The following is a 19,604-nucleotide window of genomic DNA, read 5'->3' on the forward strand; positions in this document are numbered from 1 at the left end:
AATATACGACACATCTAGAGCTGATATATGACAGCTAGAATGGTGGAACATATCTGGTGACTGTGATAGATTAGAGCCATCTGCTCTGGCCAATAAACAAGATTTAATAGAGTCAATTTCAATCACTGCCTCTTCAGTGACCTTAGGCGTATCAGAATTTGCAGGGCGCGCGGCACCAGATAGAGCATTCAGTGGGATCATGCTGTCTGACAGAGATATTGCCATATTCGCAGTTTTGGAGTTTCCTTCCGCCTGTGAATTGTCATCAGAGTTAAGCGGGGCATGATCACATACTCCATTGTCAACGTTCGAAACAGCAGCGCCATTGTTAGTGGTTGATGATGATACCTGTGCACAAGGAGTGACAGCTGGCAGAGTGGTCCCGGCAGTTCCGAAACCATATTTGCGAATGTCAACGTTGTTCGATGCCACCCCTTTCTTCTTGTTTGACGATTTAATTTGAAGCGAGGAGTTCGAGGTAATGGAGTCGAGCACGTATTGGCAACTGCCACTTCTGTCGGTCGTTCATCATGGAGTGGCTGCGAATCAGACATGATGCGTTGACGTATGTTGGGAGGCATAGCTGTTGTAAGTCGATATGGGCCCTTTGCTTTGAATGCCATAAGTTCGAATAATAGCTATGGGCAGACTGTAGATAGAGAACTTGTATGGCAGCTATACTCACAAAGGCCTTAATCAGTGACACAGTTAGAGGCTTTAAGGAGCACTAGTATGGATCAGAGCACGAACCCCGGAGTCCCGAGAGCCCCGGACGCCGCGGCGAAGCAGCAAAGCGGGACTCAACGGAACTCACACGGGTGCGCGCGCCTGTGTTCTTTTATGCTCCCGCCTCTCAATAGGTAGCCACAAAGCCTAAACAAATAAGAAAATAAGTGGCAAGGCTATAATAGTAACAAGCAAGAGCACTATCCTTGATAGAGAGTTCACCTTGTGGGAAAGGTAGTCCAAGGTTCAAGCTTGTGCATGAGAAGTCCTCCAGCAGTACAACAGAGTGCCGCGGTAAAGCGGGATTCGACGAGACGCACACGGGTGCGCGCGCGCGGTGTGCGTGTCTGTGTTCTTTTATGCTCCCGCCTCACAATAGGTAGCCACAAAGCCTTGTGGGAAAGGTAGTCCAAGGTTCAAGCTTGTGCACGAGAAGTCCTCCAGCAGTACAACAGAGTGCCGCGGCAAAGTGGGACTCGACGAGACGCGCGCGCGGTGCGCATGTCTGTGTTCTTTTATGCTCCCGCCTCACAATAGGTAGCCACAAAGCCTTGTGGGAAAGGTAGTCCAAGGTTCAAGCTTGTGCACGAGAAGTCCTCCAGCAGTACAACAGAGTGCTGCGGCAAAGCGGGACTCGACGAGACGCACACGGGTGCGCGCGCGCGGTGCGCATGTCTGTGTTCTTTTATGCTCCCGCCTCACAATAGGTAGCCACAAAGCCTTGTGGGAAAGGTAGTCCAAGGTTCAAGCTTGTGCACGAGAAGTCCTCCAGCAGTACAACAGAGTGCCGCGGCAAAGCGGGACTCGACGGGACTCACACGGGTGCGCGTATCTATTTGAGATAGCTATGTTCTGTTAAGTGGATGCATTGTAATTTCTAAGCAGTCTTCACAAATTCAATGGTTTAATTACGGTTCTAAATCTAAAAATTGCTGAACAGCCACTTGATTTATAAGCAATATGTGTCATTGTATTTGTTCCTTCCACTGAATTAGTGTTAAAATCAAGCATTGGCAAAGTCCACAGTTTTGGCACTTAGATAGGAATTTGCCAGGCACTGCCGAATATGGTCAGCTACTAACAAAATAAAACAAGCTGTTGCCATTTCATGGGCAGGTAGTACCATTATGGAAATATCTGGAAAATATGCCTATCCCATGCCTAATTAAAAGAAAACACGGTTGGGTTTGCCAATGCTTGTTTATATAGAGTCATGTTTTTTCTCTTTCAAGAAGGAACTGGAGACAGTATGTTTGCCTAAAGAAACTGCCTGTCTAGTAGAATTTGGAATTCATGGACAATTTCTCTTGTGAGATGTGGCCCATAATTGGTGGACTTTTTTCCAGAGAAAGCTTGTCCACCATGCCGATCGGATCAGGTTGAGAAAAAGAATGACCACCAGAAGGCTGCACTACACCTCCACCCTCCTTGTTTTAAAGGAGGGGATGGTAGGGGTGCAGAACAGGAACCACTCATCTCTACAAAAATCAGATAAGGAGGTTGCAATAGAAGGTGACAACCATCCTCCTTTCTCCTGTGCCAATTCTTTTGAATACTTATATTCCCCACTAACCTCTTGACTGGGGTGACATGGTCAAGGGGTTGACCCCATCAAATCCAGAGACAGGGATCCCCTCAAGCCTGGTACAGGTGGCCTACCAGGTTTTTTCCAGAGCCAGTCCTGCCAAACAGGCGAAGTGGGGTGTAAGTGGAGCAATCTACTGCAGTCCACCACCTTGCAATCTTGTTAATCATTATTCCTGAAAGCAGTGAAACTGGAGAGAAAAACCTTTTTGAAGTGCAACTTAGTTTGTATCCAAGGAACGGCATGGAAATATAACATTGGAGTGTGCCAGTGCCTGCATCTTTAAGGGGACGCCGTGTTGAGCATGATGAGCTCCACCCCCCTGCTCGTTCGAATCTTCAAAACATCCTGAGCTCCGTGAAGCGGACGAGAAGTGGGGCGTAAGTGGAGCAGTCTACTGCAGTCCATGGCAGACCGCAGGTGAGCGGGGAATTCTCAGTACATTCTTATTCCAATACTGGAAGTTGTAGCAAGTGAGTGTTAAAGCTGTGGAGACTGTGGGGCGTGTTATTTTTTCCACATTACTAATACTCTCTCTAGGCATACCTTGACAATGGTAGACTCGCGGATAGATACTACCGCCCTAGAAACTGTATGTACCCAAGCTGTTTCGTCGGATTCAACCTCTTATTCCTCTACTACCTCACCTCACCCAGCCTCTTTCAGCGGATGTCCGCTCTTCCCGATAGTGGAGATTGGAGCAAAAACCAGCTCCTCACGCAATGCTATGGAAGCTGGAGAGGAGCCAATTGAGATCTTGTCAACACATTTAAACCGAGATGGGCTAACTGGAAGCAGCGTGAAGGACACATTACTGGCTCCAGAGCTGGGAGCTAGAAAGCAAAGTCCAGAACCCCCAATATCTTCACCAAATCAGGATAGTGTTGACAGAGACCATGCCTTGAAAACCTATGACCTTCCTGTTACTTCTGGGTGCAAAGATAGCACGGAAGAAGCACCAGTGATATATACTTTTGAAAATCATCCCAATAAAGGGTCTACCCACAAGCACTTGCAAAAAAAGGCTACAGCACTATGGAAGCCCAAGGGTATTACCCCCCTTGTCCTTACAGGGTACGTAGCATTTCTTCTACACCAGGAAGAATACTAATGCGGAAGTTACCGCAGGATCTGAGAAGAGTAATTTCACAACAAAAAATGATTCCAGGTGCTAACAAGGCCCCAGCATCTAATAAGACGATCCAGTTCTCAAACTCTGCTGGACTACACGGGGAAGAGTGGGTGAAGGAGGGTGGCATAGGACCAACTCAAGCTGAGCGATTTAACTCGCAACGTCTCGTGGACTTGCGCAGGGGTAGTGGACTGGAATCAGTAGAGGGCGGTATCCCCCCATGGCAGCCTTTAAACATTACTTCTAGCGAACTATCTTCACCGGCGTCGAATACACATGACCAGCGGAAAAGACACCTGCTGGATGCATGGCCCGTAAGTAAGGTTGCAGAAGTAAATAAGGCCTCAGACTCTCCAAGGTCAGTGAAAAGCAATAAGCGCCCTAGGTGAAAAGCAATAAGCGCCTTAGGCGATACTCCGGGTTTGAAGCTGCCAATAAATACAAGGAGCAAGTCTTGTCGGATGAGGATTTGTATTTGCTTCTACTGTTATTCTATTGTTGTTATAATGTACAGCGCTTTGGCGTAAAGCGCTATATAAATAAAATAAACATAAACATAACATATTGGACTTTGCAGCTTCGCAGGTGGAATACCAGACAATCTCTAAATCGCCAATTGATGCTGCAATGATTGCGCTATCGCAATTATAATGGCCCCCTTTATGAAATGACCAACTTAAAGACCAAACAACCATAGTAGCAATGTTACATACAAAGATGGTGTTTGTAGATGGGTTCATTAGTGCTGAACAGGGTAATTTAGACAAAAACACAGAGCAAATTACCAATATACTGAGGACCATAATTGACCCACTAATTGTCAATAAAGGGAAAAGAAGGCCAGCTTGAGTGAATGTTCAATCGCAAAGTAATCAGAATGCAATAGTACCAGTAGTCGAAGCTCCAACCGAAGTACAGGTTGCTCCCTTGAAATTAAAAGAAGGGTGGCTTTGGAGGGGCTGGTTTTGAGGTAGTAACTCTCAGTGGAACACCACATCAGGAACTATTGAAGGCTACAGTTGACATAGACAGTGGCTGCGAATATCAAGCCTTGGAGATGATTAGAGAGCAAGAGGAAAACAACCTTCAACCAATGGAAAAACAGGGAGAAGGCCTCCACGCAGCTCCTGAAGATCCCCAGTATTGGAACCATCAAAGGAAATACAAGATTTTCTCTAAACTACAAGGGGGGACCAATACGGAACAAGAACAAAAGGGCTCTCCGCAAACTAAAAGAGTGGCCCTAAAGAAGAAATTGATGCCAAAATTGGATGAATCACAAAAACAAAGTAATACAGGAGGCCTAAAATCGACAAAATCGATGAAGTTATCTCTAAATGCAAGCAGACCCAAGGCTGTGATTTCCAGGAAAACCCCTATACTGAGAATGCTGGCCCCACCAATTAAGACAGTGGCATTTAAACATGCCAATCGGGCATTTAAAGTCTCAGTTACAGATGAGAGTGTGGATAAAATCAATACCCATGACCCACTGATTAACAAAGCAGCAAGTTCGGATAGAAGATCTGAAATTGATCAGGATGAAGAGGTTACGGAGTAATTAATAAACCTTTCAACTTATTCCGAAGATGGTGACATGGGGCTAGCTGACCCTACAAATACGCATGGCATCAGAATCAGTCAGGAGCCTCAGGATCTAGACAGCTCCTCTGTGGAAGACTCCTAAACAGGGGAGATTTGAGACGAGGATGAAGTTAATACTATCCCCAAGGAAGATCTTGAAGGCGAAATCTTAGTAGAAACCAACTTTGTTCGCATGGATTAACGGATCACTTGAAGTATGGCAAGATGAGGGCTAAACAAAAACCAATTCATAGAGAAGTCTATTCAGATAAAACGCAGGAGGAAAGACAGTAAAGACAGGATACTTCAAGTAATGGATTTAAGACACTAGAGCAACACAGAAATGAGTTAACTGGGCCTCGAAGTGCAGGGGCTAGACTGCCCATATTAGAGACAAAGAAGAAGACTCAGCCGCTGAAAAAAACAACATTAAAGGAAACAGGCTCTGGTGAAACGTTTAGAATGTCACTGGTGAGAGTTTTAGCAATTAAGGATAAACTTATCTTAAATCGCGCTACTGCTATGCGCCTTATTAACAGTATACCAGCTTTAAGAGCAATCCACTCCAAGGATCTCCATTTGATCGAGTTCCCAGAAGAGGAACGGCATGATAGGGTGGTGATTTACTTCTCACCAAAAGAGGTAAAGCGCCTCCTAGCGAATGAAGGTCATAAACTACTCCTGATGGGGTTTGTGTTGAAGGACATGCAGTCGGAAGAAAAGACGCCACCTGAAAAGCCAAAACATGTAAATAACAGGCAAGGTCGGATGACGCCACAAGCGAGTAACAGGTTCAAAAATAGGTCACAAATTATTCTGTTCGATAAATCTAATTATGCAATTCACCGGGGCTGAAAGAATTACAACCTCTTCGCATTGTGATTGAGAATGAAGGTGGAAAAAGGGATTATTCGATGCCATTGGCGCAAGCAACCAACCATTTGGAAGACGAAGATTGGAGCTGGCTTCCAAACGCCTTGGCTTCTAGCTCATAATACCCAAAGCACCAGAAGGACAGGGATGCTAGGGGAACGACTTTTGGATGCTGGAACACCAGGGGCTTTTCACACCTTTTTGGAAAGGGCGATTTAAGCTTCGACCAATATGACATCATTTGTTTGCAGGAAACGTGGCTCAGGGAGGCACCAATTTTGGAAGGTTTCCAAATATACATCAACCCTGCACATAAAGGAGCCTCAGGGACACCAACAGCGGGCTTGTTAACTGCAAGAGAACCAGCTGCTTTACGGTCTTGTTGTCGGTAAGCTTGGCCCCCTTTGACCCAGTTTATAACGATAAGGGAGCAAAATTGCAGGGACCCAAAAGGATGGACCCTGCTGTTATGTAACCTATACCGGAATCCCTCAACAGCGGGTCAAAAAAGTTCATTCCATCTGTCATGAATCAGATCGACGAAGCAAGGATAACTTGGCCTAATCTTGATGTCATGTTCTGTTGAGACCTGAACATTGATTGTTTCAACAAGGATGCAGAGCTGATAAAAAGCGGAAAAATCCTTGATTATATATTCGTCACGGGTCACCTCCATGAAAAATTGGAAAACTTAGAGGTGATCGGGACAAAATGTAGTGACCATAACATCCTGAAGCTCATTGGAAGGTCTTGGACTGTAGCTCAAGAGGCCCAGTTAGAAGACCCTAACAGCACAACCATCTGAATCACACCAGGAGGAAACCACTTAAGAATAAGCAGGGTCGATGTTGCGGCATTAACTAATGCATTCGGATGCCCTGAGAACAAAGACGCTGATTCGACAAAACTATCAATTCTTCATTATTTCTCGGCTCTAACGTCATTCAGTGAAAACCTTTATGTGGGTATAAAGAAAGTATTTACAGCTAGACATATCTTTGACCCGGAAGTGGCATCCAGGAATTATTTTTAAAATAAACTCTTGAGGGACTGTAAAAAGCAAACAGAAGTGCATCCCACTGAAATCACAAGAGAAGGCAAACAACGCTATAAAAATGGGCTGAGGAACCATAAAATGCTACTTCTCCAACATGACGCCAAATCAATGTTGAAACTAATAGCCAAAAAAAAAAAAGTGGCCGATTGTGGAATATTTTTAATGATCCGACAGCACCACAACAATCAATGATGTCTAATTCGCTCTCGGCGAGAGCATGGGAGAATTATTACGGCTCGCTATTTGCAAATAATCGTAATTCTGTGTAACGACCAATGGAGGCGCAATCAACCATCTGGTCCTTTCAATTTGTGAAGAGCAACATTATTGACTTGATTGCAAAGTTCAGTAACTCAAGAGCTGCGGGGCCCGATGGTCTCACGAACATCATGCTTAAAAAAGACCCAGAGCAGTCGGCCACCTTTATGATGGACCTCTTTGAGACAATTCGGACCACTAAGGCCATTTCATCGTATTGGACTCGATCTGTTGTTGTGCCTATTTTTAAGAAGTGCGATAGGTACAACCCTGCCTACTATAGACCTATCGCCCTTATGGAAGAAGTGGGAAAGATCTTTGCTGCACTGTTGCTAAAGAATTTGAACAAATGGAGTACAGCGACCAACCATTTTGATATCTGGCAGGCAGGTTTTGTTAGAGGGATAGGGACTGCCCTAAATCTCTTTCTCGTGAACTTTCTCAAGTGCAGGGTTACACTCAAAAAGAACACATCAATTTTTATAGCTTCAATAGATCTCGCACAGGCCTTCGACACTGTAGACAGAGCAATTCTATGGTGTAAATTGAAGGTCTGGGGATTTTCACAAGATCTAAGAGAATCACTGGAAGCACTACATACAGCAACCTGGTTTGGAGTACGGCTAGATAATCGGGGCTCATTGACAGAGGAAATCCCAACAGCTAAGGGCCTCAAACAAGGCTGTAGACTGTTTCCAGCCATTTTTTATTTATTTATATCGGACATAGCAAAAGCTTTTGTCGATATAAGGTGTTTTCCCCCCTGTCTAGCCGGAGAGGCATTGAGCAGGCTTCTGTATGCGGACGATTTGTTACTGCTGGACCAAACACAAATAGGTCTACAGTGCCAACTAGATGCCCTGGTGGCTTATGTGGAGGCTAATACTCTCAAGATCAATACAAAAAAATACAAAATTTTGATCCCGGGAAAGAACAGATGTAGAAGATTTATGCATTTATTTATACGGATTTGTAAAGCGCGCAGCAGCCCAGGGGCATCGTGGCGCTTGTTAAATACATATCTTAGTTACATATACATTGTTATACAGTACTGTTACGATGCATCATGGCGCTTGTTACATATCTTAGTTACGTACATATTGTTATACAGGAATGTTACAGGTAAGGCGATAATGTCCATATTTACAGGACAGTTTCGAGTATAGTTACATTTTACTGTGCACGGAGTGATATCTTTAGTTTCCTACGGAATGTAGGGAGTGAGATCTCCGGTCTGATGTCTGAGAGTAATGCATTCCAGGATTTGGCAGCAATGTATGGGAAGCAGAGGACACCAGCTTTAGCTCTATTGATCTGTGGGATGTGGAGTTGGTTGGAGTATTGCGTCCTGGTAGGGCGTGAAGATGAGGATTTGGAGATAGTTTCAGATAGGTATGAAGGTGCAGAGAGAGTGAGGCATTTGTGTGTGAGGGTAAGGATTTTGAGGGTGATAGCTCCTTGACTGGGAGCCACTTAGCTGACTGTCTTGCCTGGGAGATATGCTCTTTTCTAGGGATGCTTAGGGCAGCTCGGAGAGCATTGTTCTGAGTGACTTGTAGCCTTTTTTGGTTTTTTGCCGATGTGCCTGCCAGGAGGGCATTGCAATAGTCTAGTTTGGCTCCAATGGTTGCTCTAGCTATTGATAGGCAGTTGGGTTTGGATAGGTATGGTTTTATGGCGTTAATTAATTTGGTGGTATGCGCGGAGGAGGAGGTGATTGTGCTAACTTGTCTGGTCATGGTTAATGAGGAGTCTAAGTAAACTCTCAGTGTCTTAACGGCTGTAGATACTGGGATAATAGAGTCGTCAATGGTAAAGTTGGCGTATAACTTATCAAGTTTGGTTAGGGTGTTCTTTAGGCCTAGTATCATGATTTCTGTCTTGTCCCAATTGAGACAGAGGCCGTTTACCCACATCCAAGCCTGGATGGTGGAATAGATCTTATCGAGTGCCTTGGCGTCTTCATAGTGTGAGCCTGAGAGGGGTATAAGTACATGTGTGTCATCAGCTTAATTAGTATACGCAATGCTAAGTGAGTCCAGCTTGTCGAAGAGGGGCTTCGTGAAAAAGTTGTATAGTGTGGGAGCTGTGCAGGATCCCTGAGGGACTTCGCAGTTGATTGCCGTGGGTGTAGCGTTTGCTATGTCTAAGAAAACTTTCATGGCTCTTCCTTCGAGGAAGGAAGTGATCCATTGCACTGCTTCTTTTGAGAAGTTAGCTGAGAGGGTAAGGTGTGATGTGAGAGTCTTGTGGTCAACCAGATCGAAGGCGGCTGAGAGATCAAGGAGAAGGAGAAGGAGAAGCAGGAAGGCTGGCTTGCCTTTGTCCATGATTTGGGTGATCTGGTTCTTTAGATCCACCAGAGCTGTTTCAAAGATTGCGCTCTAGGACCTGGTATCTAAAAGGGGAAAAAATACCAGAGATATCTTCTATGGTGTACCTAGGCCTGTGCTTAAATGACAGCATAAACGACTCCCATCAAGATCTTACCTTGAAGAGTAAAATTAGGAATTTGGCTTCTCAAGCGAATTTGATTAAAATGCATCATTGCAAATTTTCCCTAGTTCCTGTAATTGAGATTTACAAACGGAAGGTCATGCCTTCATTAACTTACGGCGCTGAAGCTTCACTCTCTTCGTCATGGACAATACGGCATAATTGGAGGGCATATTCTGGAGGAAAGTTCTGTTTGCCCAAATCACTACCTAGCGAGCTGATCCGGAAGGAATTGGGCTTAACATCATTATATGCGGTAATAGTTTGGAAGGCTTTATGCTTTTACCGCAAATGTCTTATTCCGCCGAGTGATGGTGGCTTTGTAATTCTACAAACTGCCATGGGAGAAGGTCTTGGGAGAACTCTAGTAGAATGGAAAAATCCATGTTCTACGATCCTTGAGGAGCCGTTTCAGAAGAAATTCTAATACATAATCCAACTCACGTAAAACAAAAGCTATACGATCTGGATTGGATTACTATGCAGGACTGGATCAATAACCTCAAGATTTGTGGATAGAGATTTTGCGTCCATCTGAGATGAGGTACTCTTTTGTCGTATGTGTTAAAGTCTCCCTCTTCCCATTTACGAAAGGAATTCATGAGATTCCGACTTAACCTGTTCCATACAAAGGAAGTAACAGAATTTAGGAAGACACTGAATGATCGTGACTTTTCCTGTAGATTCTGTAATCAACTTTTTGAATCCCTATACCATCTAACATTGATATGTCCATCTCCAAGTCCCTAAGAACGAGAAAGTTCAAAACCTTTATAATGGGCTCTTGCACAATGACAACTAGCGACTGGTGGAACTTTCATTAAGGAAATATTCCAGTTCAGACTGGACGGACACTAAAGATGATTGAAAAACCGTTTATTTCATTTCTTTTCTGGAGTTTTATGAGAAAGTCTGAAGTTTGGAGTTGGAAGCTCCTCTGCCTTTTTTCTTTCTTTGTTTCTTTCTTTCCTCCTTTTCCTCTCTTCTCCTTCCTTCCCCGCTTTTTTCCTTAATCTTTTCACTTGTAATCATGATTATGATTGTAGCAAAAAAGTTTTAATTGGAAGCTAAATGCTAATAAAAAAAATAAAAAAAGAAATAGGTAGGGTGAGGAAGTTGTGAGTCCCCCAATCTCTGTTTCCCGCATGTGCCGCGTTAAATGCTGCTACGGTCAATCATGCAATGCCTTGCCCTTTCAACGCTTGTGGGATTTCATTTTCTGTCATTTTAGAAATACCAATACTAGCATGCCCAGCTGAAGCCAGACTGCCCTGACCGGAAGAAATAACCCGGCTGTCCTCAAAGTTTCCGAAGAACCCACGTTTAAAGAGTCTCACACCATTCTGAATCAATTATACTCACTGCAGCATTTTAAGAAGGTAGAGTAAACACTGCATTATCCCAAGCCCAAAACCTGATTTTAATGTTGCGCAAAAAAAGGAATCAGGGTGTAAAGGGGCTTAAAAAGATTTACACCCTGGGGGAAAGAGCAGCTGTAGGTTGGCCCCTAGGGTCAGGCGAGGCATCGGACCAATGGATGGGAGGGCAAACAACACAAACAGTAAGAAATGAGTATAAAAGACTGGTCCAAGAAAACTGATGTGGAGTGTGATCGGATGAGGCCAAGAGGAGATGAGGCAGGGGACTGAGAGACCAGGTGGAGAACAAATAGTGGAGCAGAGCATTGAGGAGATTGTTACAGGTGAGGTGTTGGTAGTGAGAGAGAGTGGAACCAGATAGTGAGAGGGAGGCGTGAGTGAGTGTTTGGTCAGGTGAGTGAGAGTGAATAGGTATAGAGAGAAAGGAGAAATGGAACAGGAAAGAAGATAACCTTTTCCTTGAGGATTTAATGAACAGACTATTGATTGTAGCACATCTTCATGGAGAAAAACATTTTTCAAGATACCTTCACACAGTTCATTTTACAATGTCTTCTAGCAGATATGTCTCAGGCATGTTTCCTTTAACACAGTGTAAGATATTTCCAAATTTAATTTCGGGTGGTGAATGAACAGAACTCTTAGGTTACGAGCGCTAAGTATAGGCTGGAGGCTTTTATTCATTTTAAGATGCTGTTGTGACTATTTTAGTTATAAGTATGAGTCAGATCTGCCTGTTTACTTCGTTCTATTAGTTTCAGTCATGGTAAGGGATTTTCGGCATTCCAGTGTGAAATGTTGAATGTTGCTCAAGAAATGGGGTCAGGGCGTAAAGGGGCTTAAAATGATTTGCAATACGAAAAACACACTCTGGGGGAAAGAGCAGCTGTAGATTGGCCCCTATGGTCAGGTAAGGCACAGGACCAATGAATGGGAGGGTAAACAACACAAACAGGAAGAAAGGAGTATAAAAGAGTGAAGTGGGACTTCTTGAAAATGACAGAGAAGCTGAGCTTCTGAAGAGAGTAGCAGGTGCTGTCTAGATGTTCCAGAACCTGTTCGAGAGAGCAAGCTCTTTTCAGCCAAACGTCCACGTAGGGGTAAAATGTAGATCCCACCTCTCCTTAGATTCACCGACACCACCACTATTAGCTTGGTGAAGACCCACGGATGGAGGTCAGCCCAAATGGCAGTACTCAAAACTGATAATGGGAACAGCCAATGGTGATTCTCAGGTACTTGCTGTGCCTATGATGGACAGGCACCTGGAAGTAAGAATCCTGAATTTCAAATAACCCCATCCGATCCTGGAGCTGAAGGGCATGGAGGATCTGCGAGAGAGTGACCATCTTGAACTTGTCCTTCCCTTCTGAGGAACTTGTTCAAGCATCTCAAGTCCAAGATCGGTGGAAACCATCCGTCTTTCGGAATCCGAAAATAAGGAGAGTATCAGCCTTGACTTCTTTCTGCTGCAGGTAAAGGTTCGACTGCACTTTTCTCCAATAGGGCTAGAACTTCCAGTAAAAGGAGAAGATCAGGTACTTTCAATGACTGGACTCTTGGGGGTCAGTTCGGAGGTCTTTTCAGAAAAGGGAGACAGTACCCGTGGACAACTGTTTGCAGTGCCCAGGCATCAGATGTAATACCTCACCACCCTTCCAGAGGCTGTGTTACCTGCCCCCTAACACAATCATGTGGCTTAAGCTTTTAAAACGGTTTTAGAGCTGCTGAAGATGCAGATGGCAAAGAGTCGGAGGAGGTAGCAGCACCTCTGCCTCCACGTCCTCGGGAGCCACAGGCTGTCTCCTCTGTCCCCTCTGGCAATATGACCTCTCTTGTTCTTGCAACAGAAGAGAATAATTGAAATGAATGGTTCCTCCATCCCTGAGAAGAAGATTGAGCAGAACAACCCTGCTGGGGCTGTCTAATCACAGCACCAAGAGATTTAGCAGCTGCCTTAGAGGATTGCAGTTTCTTGAGGCTTTCCTCCGCCTTCGATCTTAACAGTTGTGATCCCTCAAACAGCATGTCTAAAAGTCTGGACTGCATATCAGGCGCAAAACATGATTTTCTTAGCCAGACAAATTGTCTGAGAACTGTACCAGCAGCAATACAGCGACTTACACAGTCAGCTGTGTCCAATTGCAAAGATTGATACATAGCGTCTTTTCCATCTTGAATTATACTCAAAAAGCCTTCTCTCTCTTCATCGTCTGGGACATGCTGTGTCACCAAACCAGCCACCTCCCATAAGGTGTACGTAAACGTAGCTAAGCCACATGTAGCGTTGACCACCTTTAACGCCATGCTCCCAACAGACAAGACTCTCTTCCCCAGGATGTCCATCTTTTTATCGTCCCTGTCTGGTGGAATTGTGGGGAACACCGCCCCCTTACAAGCTGAAGTGACTGCCAGTTCCACCAGGCTTTCTGGGCTAGCGTGTTTAGAAAGAAACTCAGGATTCATGGAGGAGAGCCAATCTTTTTTGGTGAAATCCTTATGCACCACAGTTGTCCAAGACTCTATTACTTGACTACAGTATTAAATGCCTGTATAAGGTCCTTAGGTGGGCCCTTATCCAAAATTTCAGTCAAGTCAGCTGGTTCATATTCAACTGTAGACACCCCCGAACCCGGATACTCTATAACGTGAGACATGACTGATCTATGGGAAGCATCTGTCCAAGTACTGGTGCACCGCCAATGATCTCTATCTCAACGCCTGTAACACTGAGATCCTTCCCATCGGGACCCTTGCTCCCTCCTTCTTACCTTCACTCTGTCCTTCCTCTTTGGGATCTGCGCCTGCACCCTCTTCTGAAGCCAGCAACCTTGGAATCATATTTGACTCCTCTCTCTCATTCCTCCCTCTCATTCAGGACATTGCCAAGAAGTCCTACTTTCAGCTCTTCCTTCTAAAAGGAATTCTCCCTTTTCTCACTTTCCCCCAGAGGCTCAATGTGACCCAAGCCCTTGTTCTCTCTAGGCTTGACTATTGCAATAGCCTCCTCTTGAATCGACCATCTTCCACTCTGTGACACCTCCAGCTAATCCCCTCTTAAACTTGACCTTGCAGCCTGTTCTCTGTCCTGGGACTTTCAAGGGAGTGTAGGTACACCATTATCTCCGTCTAGGGCTTAATGAATAGCCCTTGTTTTCAACTTCTGGGTCAAGTGTGAGTAGACCACGATTTTGTCCATTTTGACCTCTTATTTACTGCTATTTGATTTAATTAAGCTGGGTGACATTACTCCTCTAGCCTCTGGAGACTTGCTCATCCCACCTTGCATAGGCTTTTCTCATCTTTGATTGTCCAATACTTGTTTCTTGCAGATGTTTTCTTCTTTGCTTAATCTAAGAGAAATATGTCTTAAGTACATGGCGTATCCTCTTGATTCCCTTTGTGCCTTGCAATTATTCCTTGATGTGTCATCCTTGATCCCAGGTCAATAGACTCTTTATTCCTCACACAAAGCTGTTTTCCAGCGTCTCCCGACTCTGCATCCCTGGTCTGTTTCTGAGGTAGCTTGATTGGTTTCAACACGAGTGCGACATCCATCTTTCAATCATGGCCGCCATTAGCCATGTTATGTTTTCTTCTGCAGCAAGCTTATATATGTCTCAGCTACCTTGCGTTTCTGCGCATGTACATTCACTTCATCTCTCCTCACTTATTTCTTTGGTACATATGATTTCTTCATCTTCAATTACATGTTTCTCCTATCCCTCCAGTTACATCTTATCCTTTAAGTATCTTCATATTGTTTCAGTGCGCCTTCGTATCTTTCCCGCATGAAGTCACTCTGCTCTCATCAGATTTCACTTATAGCTCTTCGATGTCTAATGGTGTGTGCAGACATCCTTCCACCCTTTCAGTGCAAGGGCACATTCAATATGGTTATATGAGTGCATACTGTCTCATACACTTGATGAAGTATTGCGTTTCCCACATAGGCCTCTCCTCCTGCTATTCCAATATGATGGAGGTGAAGGGGCGGCAGCTAGGGATGACGTGTCTACCTGCCCCTCTCCACTTTTCTGGTGTAAAAAGCAGGCAGATGCCAAAGGAAACCACTAGTTTTACACCAGCATGAAAAACCAGGTGGTTTATGGATGCAGAGGGGAAAAGAGAGGTTGAAATGTAACTCCTGTTCCGTGCCCCCTCTCTGCTTTCATAAATCACAAAAAATCCCCAAAGCGTAAATAAAGGTGTTAAGATACATGTGACAACGCCTGTCTTTAGCACCTTTATTTATGCTCCAGGGACAGTGTGTACAGGAGCGCTTTGCATTCAACCCTCCTCTGCAGCGCTGTTTTCTATAACATTTCTCTTGCTCTTACCACCACGCCCCTGTTTTCCACAATCTCACTTCACTGCTACCACCGGATTGCCTGCTTCTCCTCTGTCGCTTCATTTTTGTGTTCTTTCGCACCACTCTACCCCGGCGCTTCTTTACGTGCCCCTCCTTCCCTTCCACTGCGGACCATTTCCAGTTTATTGCAGGACCGCATTTCTCAGTCACCTTTCATTTGATAATGCACGATGCCCATTTGTGCATACTTGTTTTTTTGCAGTCGTGGTTAGTTGCACTCTGACTTTCGCAAACCTTTTTTCGCAGTGCACTCGTGCTTCAGCCTCTTATAAGTGCACATACATTGCAAAGGCCGGAGAGAGGCTCCTTTAGTCACATTATAAAATAATAGAAGATCGGACGGGGCCTTTCAGTTGGTCATGCTGGATGACCAGGAGGAAGGTAGGAGTGGGGTTGGTGGGTGAAGGGGAGTTTGATGGAAAAGAAAGGAAAATGTGATTAGCTTGTGGGCTGTAGCTTAGAAGGCCTCATCTGTAAATTTTCAATAGAAGGTGTTTTCATTGCTTAAAGGACCACACATGGGGATTCTTTTTTGTTTAAAAAAAATAAATAAACCTGACTGAACCCTTAACTTTGGAAAAAAAAGAAAATAAAACATGCCCCTTTTCCACAACCTCATATCTACTTAATACTTACCACCAGTGTCCTCAGGCATAGGTTTCCTGCAGGTGCTCGTGGATCCAAAGCAGCAACCAGATCCCATACTTTAATTTTCCTGAGAAGCAAAGAGACAACAAGATGGCATTTGTTAAATATACATATATTGGAAGGGGGGGTTGCTTAGTTTACAAGACATGGCTATGAACATACATGAATATTGTTGACATGGTTCCTTAATAATTGCCTAGAGACTAGTCTCTCGGATGTCTTCTCTTATGTCGAGCGGACCGGTCTTAAAAGTACATGATTAACAAACATGGATTACATAAAAAAGGCGTTACGGAATTCAAACGAACAAGTGTAAATATGCTGCAGGTATACAAATGGTGTGTCCCTATATCTACCTCATGTATACCTCCTAAACTCTGTAGAGGAGCAGCTGCATGCCTCTGCAGGAAACCCTGCCCTTCTACCTCCAGTATGTTGGAGACCCGAGATTGTGCAGTGTTTGACACCAGCAGTTGTGCCAATAACGCAGCGTGTGTTCGAAAGAAGATACCCATTGAGACAACACTACCAAATGTATCCCCGAAGGGATGACAACCTAAGGGGGTGGGGGGGAACTCCCTGAAGAAATATGAGAAGGAGCAGAGAAAAGAAGCCAGTGATGTCACAAAAAGTATGCACAATGTTCCGAGATACTGATCCAAGAGGATGTATAGATCCTAAATATACTAATGACGAAGTAAAGAATCAAGTGAACTCTCAAATGCAAAAGAAGATTACACGTTCACAAAGTGCTGCAGAAAATCAACCGTTCAAATGTACAGACGCTGGAATGCAAGGAACACCAAGTCATTATAGAAGCTGAGTAGAATGCAGGCGAAGCCGCCATTGTATAGAAGCTGGACATTGGTATCATGAATTTAGTAAGCCAGGACCCCTGAAGCGGAAGGGAAAGCTGTGCCGCAGCAAGAATAAGCAGAATCGTGGAAGCTGCAAGATGAGGCTGTCTGGCCTGGAGTCAAGATTGAAGCAGCCACGGTCAGCTATCTACTCTGGAAATTAGCTAACGTGCAAATGATGAACCATCCCTTGTTAAGGTGCAAAGAGAAAACACCAAGAGTGCCAAGTTTAATTCATTTAAAGCATTTAAAGCTGCAAAATGGACCAAATCATGGTCTCCTGTCACGTGAGCCAAGAATGAAAATAGAGTTCGAACTTGGAGTCCTAGAACACGATGGGGAGTGCTCTCACTCCCATGTGTTCTAAAGACAAGGACACTTTTTGCAAGGCCAAGTTCAAAGACAATCTTCATGGCAGAAGGCATGGGCAATGAGAGATACTGGGCTAATTGGGTGGGGAGGTAGTGTCATGCCCCATCTCCTTGCACCTGGGTCTGGGTTTACATGCTGCTAAGTGAACCGAATGTTCCAGACCTTGTACAAGCGTGCCAACCAATTATAGTAGTCCATATAACAAAGGACCTTATAGTTTGAAAGACAATGAGAAACTGCATCTAATTTTTCTGAAGATTACATGTTTAAGAGGTAGGCATATGCTGTCCACCTGACAGTGGGCAGCCTATCACAATCCTAATCCTTATAGAAAAGTATACTTAGATGTTCCCCTTAGCCAATCCCGACTCTTGACAGAGTTTCCATTACTGCCACGTAGTATGACGTCACCCCTTGACGTACTTTGCCATCTTCCTAAATTGGTTCGATTATTGGGACTCAGAATTTATCTGTGTGATCGCATCCATTACATATGCATGTTCCTAAAGGTCCCTAAAATCAACGCTGTCCCAGAAATCACATCATCAGAAAAGTTACAATGCCATTACCTTTTACTCAGGCTGGAGTACTAAAGAAATTGCCAGAGAAGTAGGAAGCCATTCTACTCTCCTACCGATTATGATCTCAACTGCACACATTCCCAGGGACTAGAACTATTCATTTTACACATACTAATTGCTAAAATTCACGTGAAATAAGTATTCAATCCCTATTGTTTGACTGACATTAAACACTACCCATTACATTACCATGCTGAAAAATGTGAACTGTGGTAATGCAACCAGCTTGGATTAAAATCCTACAGTAAATGGGGGGCGATGTTGCGTGCAACTAAGATGGCCGCCTGATCGGAGCGCTCCGATCCCACGTACAACCTATATATAAATAAATCCCTTTTGGAGCCGTGGAGAGAAGAAACTACTACACCGTCTGTTTCCCGTACTCCTGCTGCACATTGTGTACAAATCCTGCTCGAAACCGCGGAGGCGCGGGGGAGTTCGCAGCTCCCTGCGGACTAACGGCTTCTCCAGTGGACCGCCCCAGGGCTCCAGGAGAATCCTACGCCAGACCGAGGCACCGTCATCAGCACAAGGCCGCGTGGGGGAGGAGCACCAATCACTGCAGTGCAGCCCCACAGTACGGGCCTGGGGCTATACCTGCAAGTTTCGGCGTGGGTTCTCCAGAGGGCACTACTCCGCTGCTGGTCACCGCTGAGGGGGCCCACACAAGACTCTATTGACCCCTCAACACAGCCCACACTGCCGCAGGACGTTTGAGATCCGTAGAAGGGGGGCCCCCCTATGCAACTGGCCCGATTGCACCGAGTTCTGGTTGCGCCAGGGAGCTGAGCGTCCAGCGCCACGAAGACCGGGGCGCGGTGCATGGCCGCGGGAGGTGGCGTGACATATAGTCGTCGGACTGCTGTGTGCGTGTATGGGGACGGGCTGACGGTGACGGCGGTGAAGCTCTAATACAAAGACTTGTGACATCAAAAAGACAGGAACGCCATCACCACTTGCTGCAAAAGATCTAAACCAGTGGGTGCTTCGACCCGAGCTCAGCCTCAATTCAGTTAAACGCTCAAGCTACCCGCTCCTAGCCTGTAGCTACCACCTATAGGAATCCGAAACACACTGCCAAGCGTGACCAGTACGAGACCACTGCCACCACTAACTGCACAATACCCAAACCAGCATATGCAGCGGCCTGAGCTCGGCCTCAATCCAATTTAATACTCTGGCTAACCGCTCTTACAACATACGCGGCCCTCGCCTGCAGCTACCACTGATAAGAATCCGATATACACTGCGGGGCAGCTCCGTAGGGAGCATTTCCTTCCCGCAGAACAACCGAGGACCCGTGTGGCAACATCATATACGTGACATAAGATTCGGTACACTGGTACCAAACAGGTTGCACAATATAGGTGTTGACGTTGTTCTGTACAGGCTATACTAATCCTGTGTGGAAGACTGGCCTGGCCCGCGTCATCGACCCTTGCTCTGCACAGGTGACTCATGGGCCGCAACGAGAAAAAAAAGCACGGGCGTGAACAAAAACTGGCCCAATGGACTCCTATGCCAGCTCCCAACCTCAGGGGACACCGGCCGCCATAACCATGGGGGATGACAATCCTGCTGTGATTGAACATGACGACAGAGAAGACCGCCTAATGACCATGGTACAGAACGGCTTCCTGGCAGTGAACGTCAAGCTGGACGATATTGTTTCAACTATCAGCTC

At 45.2% G+C, this 19,604-nt stretch overlaps 1 protein-coding gene across 2 annotated transcripts in view; it reads right to left on the bottom strand.

Moving 5' to 3' along the window:
- BTRC (beta-transducin repeat containing E3 ubiquitin protein ligase) overlaps window positions 1-19,604 on the bottom strand; it is a 2,926,431-nt gene that overhangs the window by 261,544 nt on the left and 2,645,283 nt on the right. For both annotated transcript variants that reach the window (XM_069611642.1, XM_069611641.1), the window contains one exon: window positions 16,099-16,177. In XM_069611642.1, coding sequence (XP_069467743.1) covers window positions 16,099-16,177 — 79 coding nt within the window. The remainder of the gene's footprint in view (window positions 1-16,098; window positions 16,178-19,604) is intronic.

This window comes from Ambystoma mexicanum, chromosome 8 (assembly GCF_040938575.1).
Source record: "Ambystoma mexicanum isolate Mex_15411 chromosome 8, UKY_AmexF1_1, whole genome shotgun sequence".
NCBI classification, from domain to species: domain Eukaryota; kingdom Metazoa; phylum Chordata; class Amphibia; order Caudata; family Ambystomatidae; genus Ambystoma; species Ambystoma mexicanum.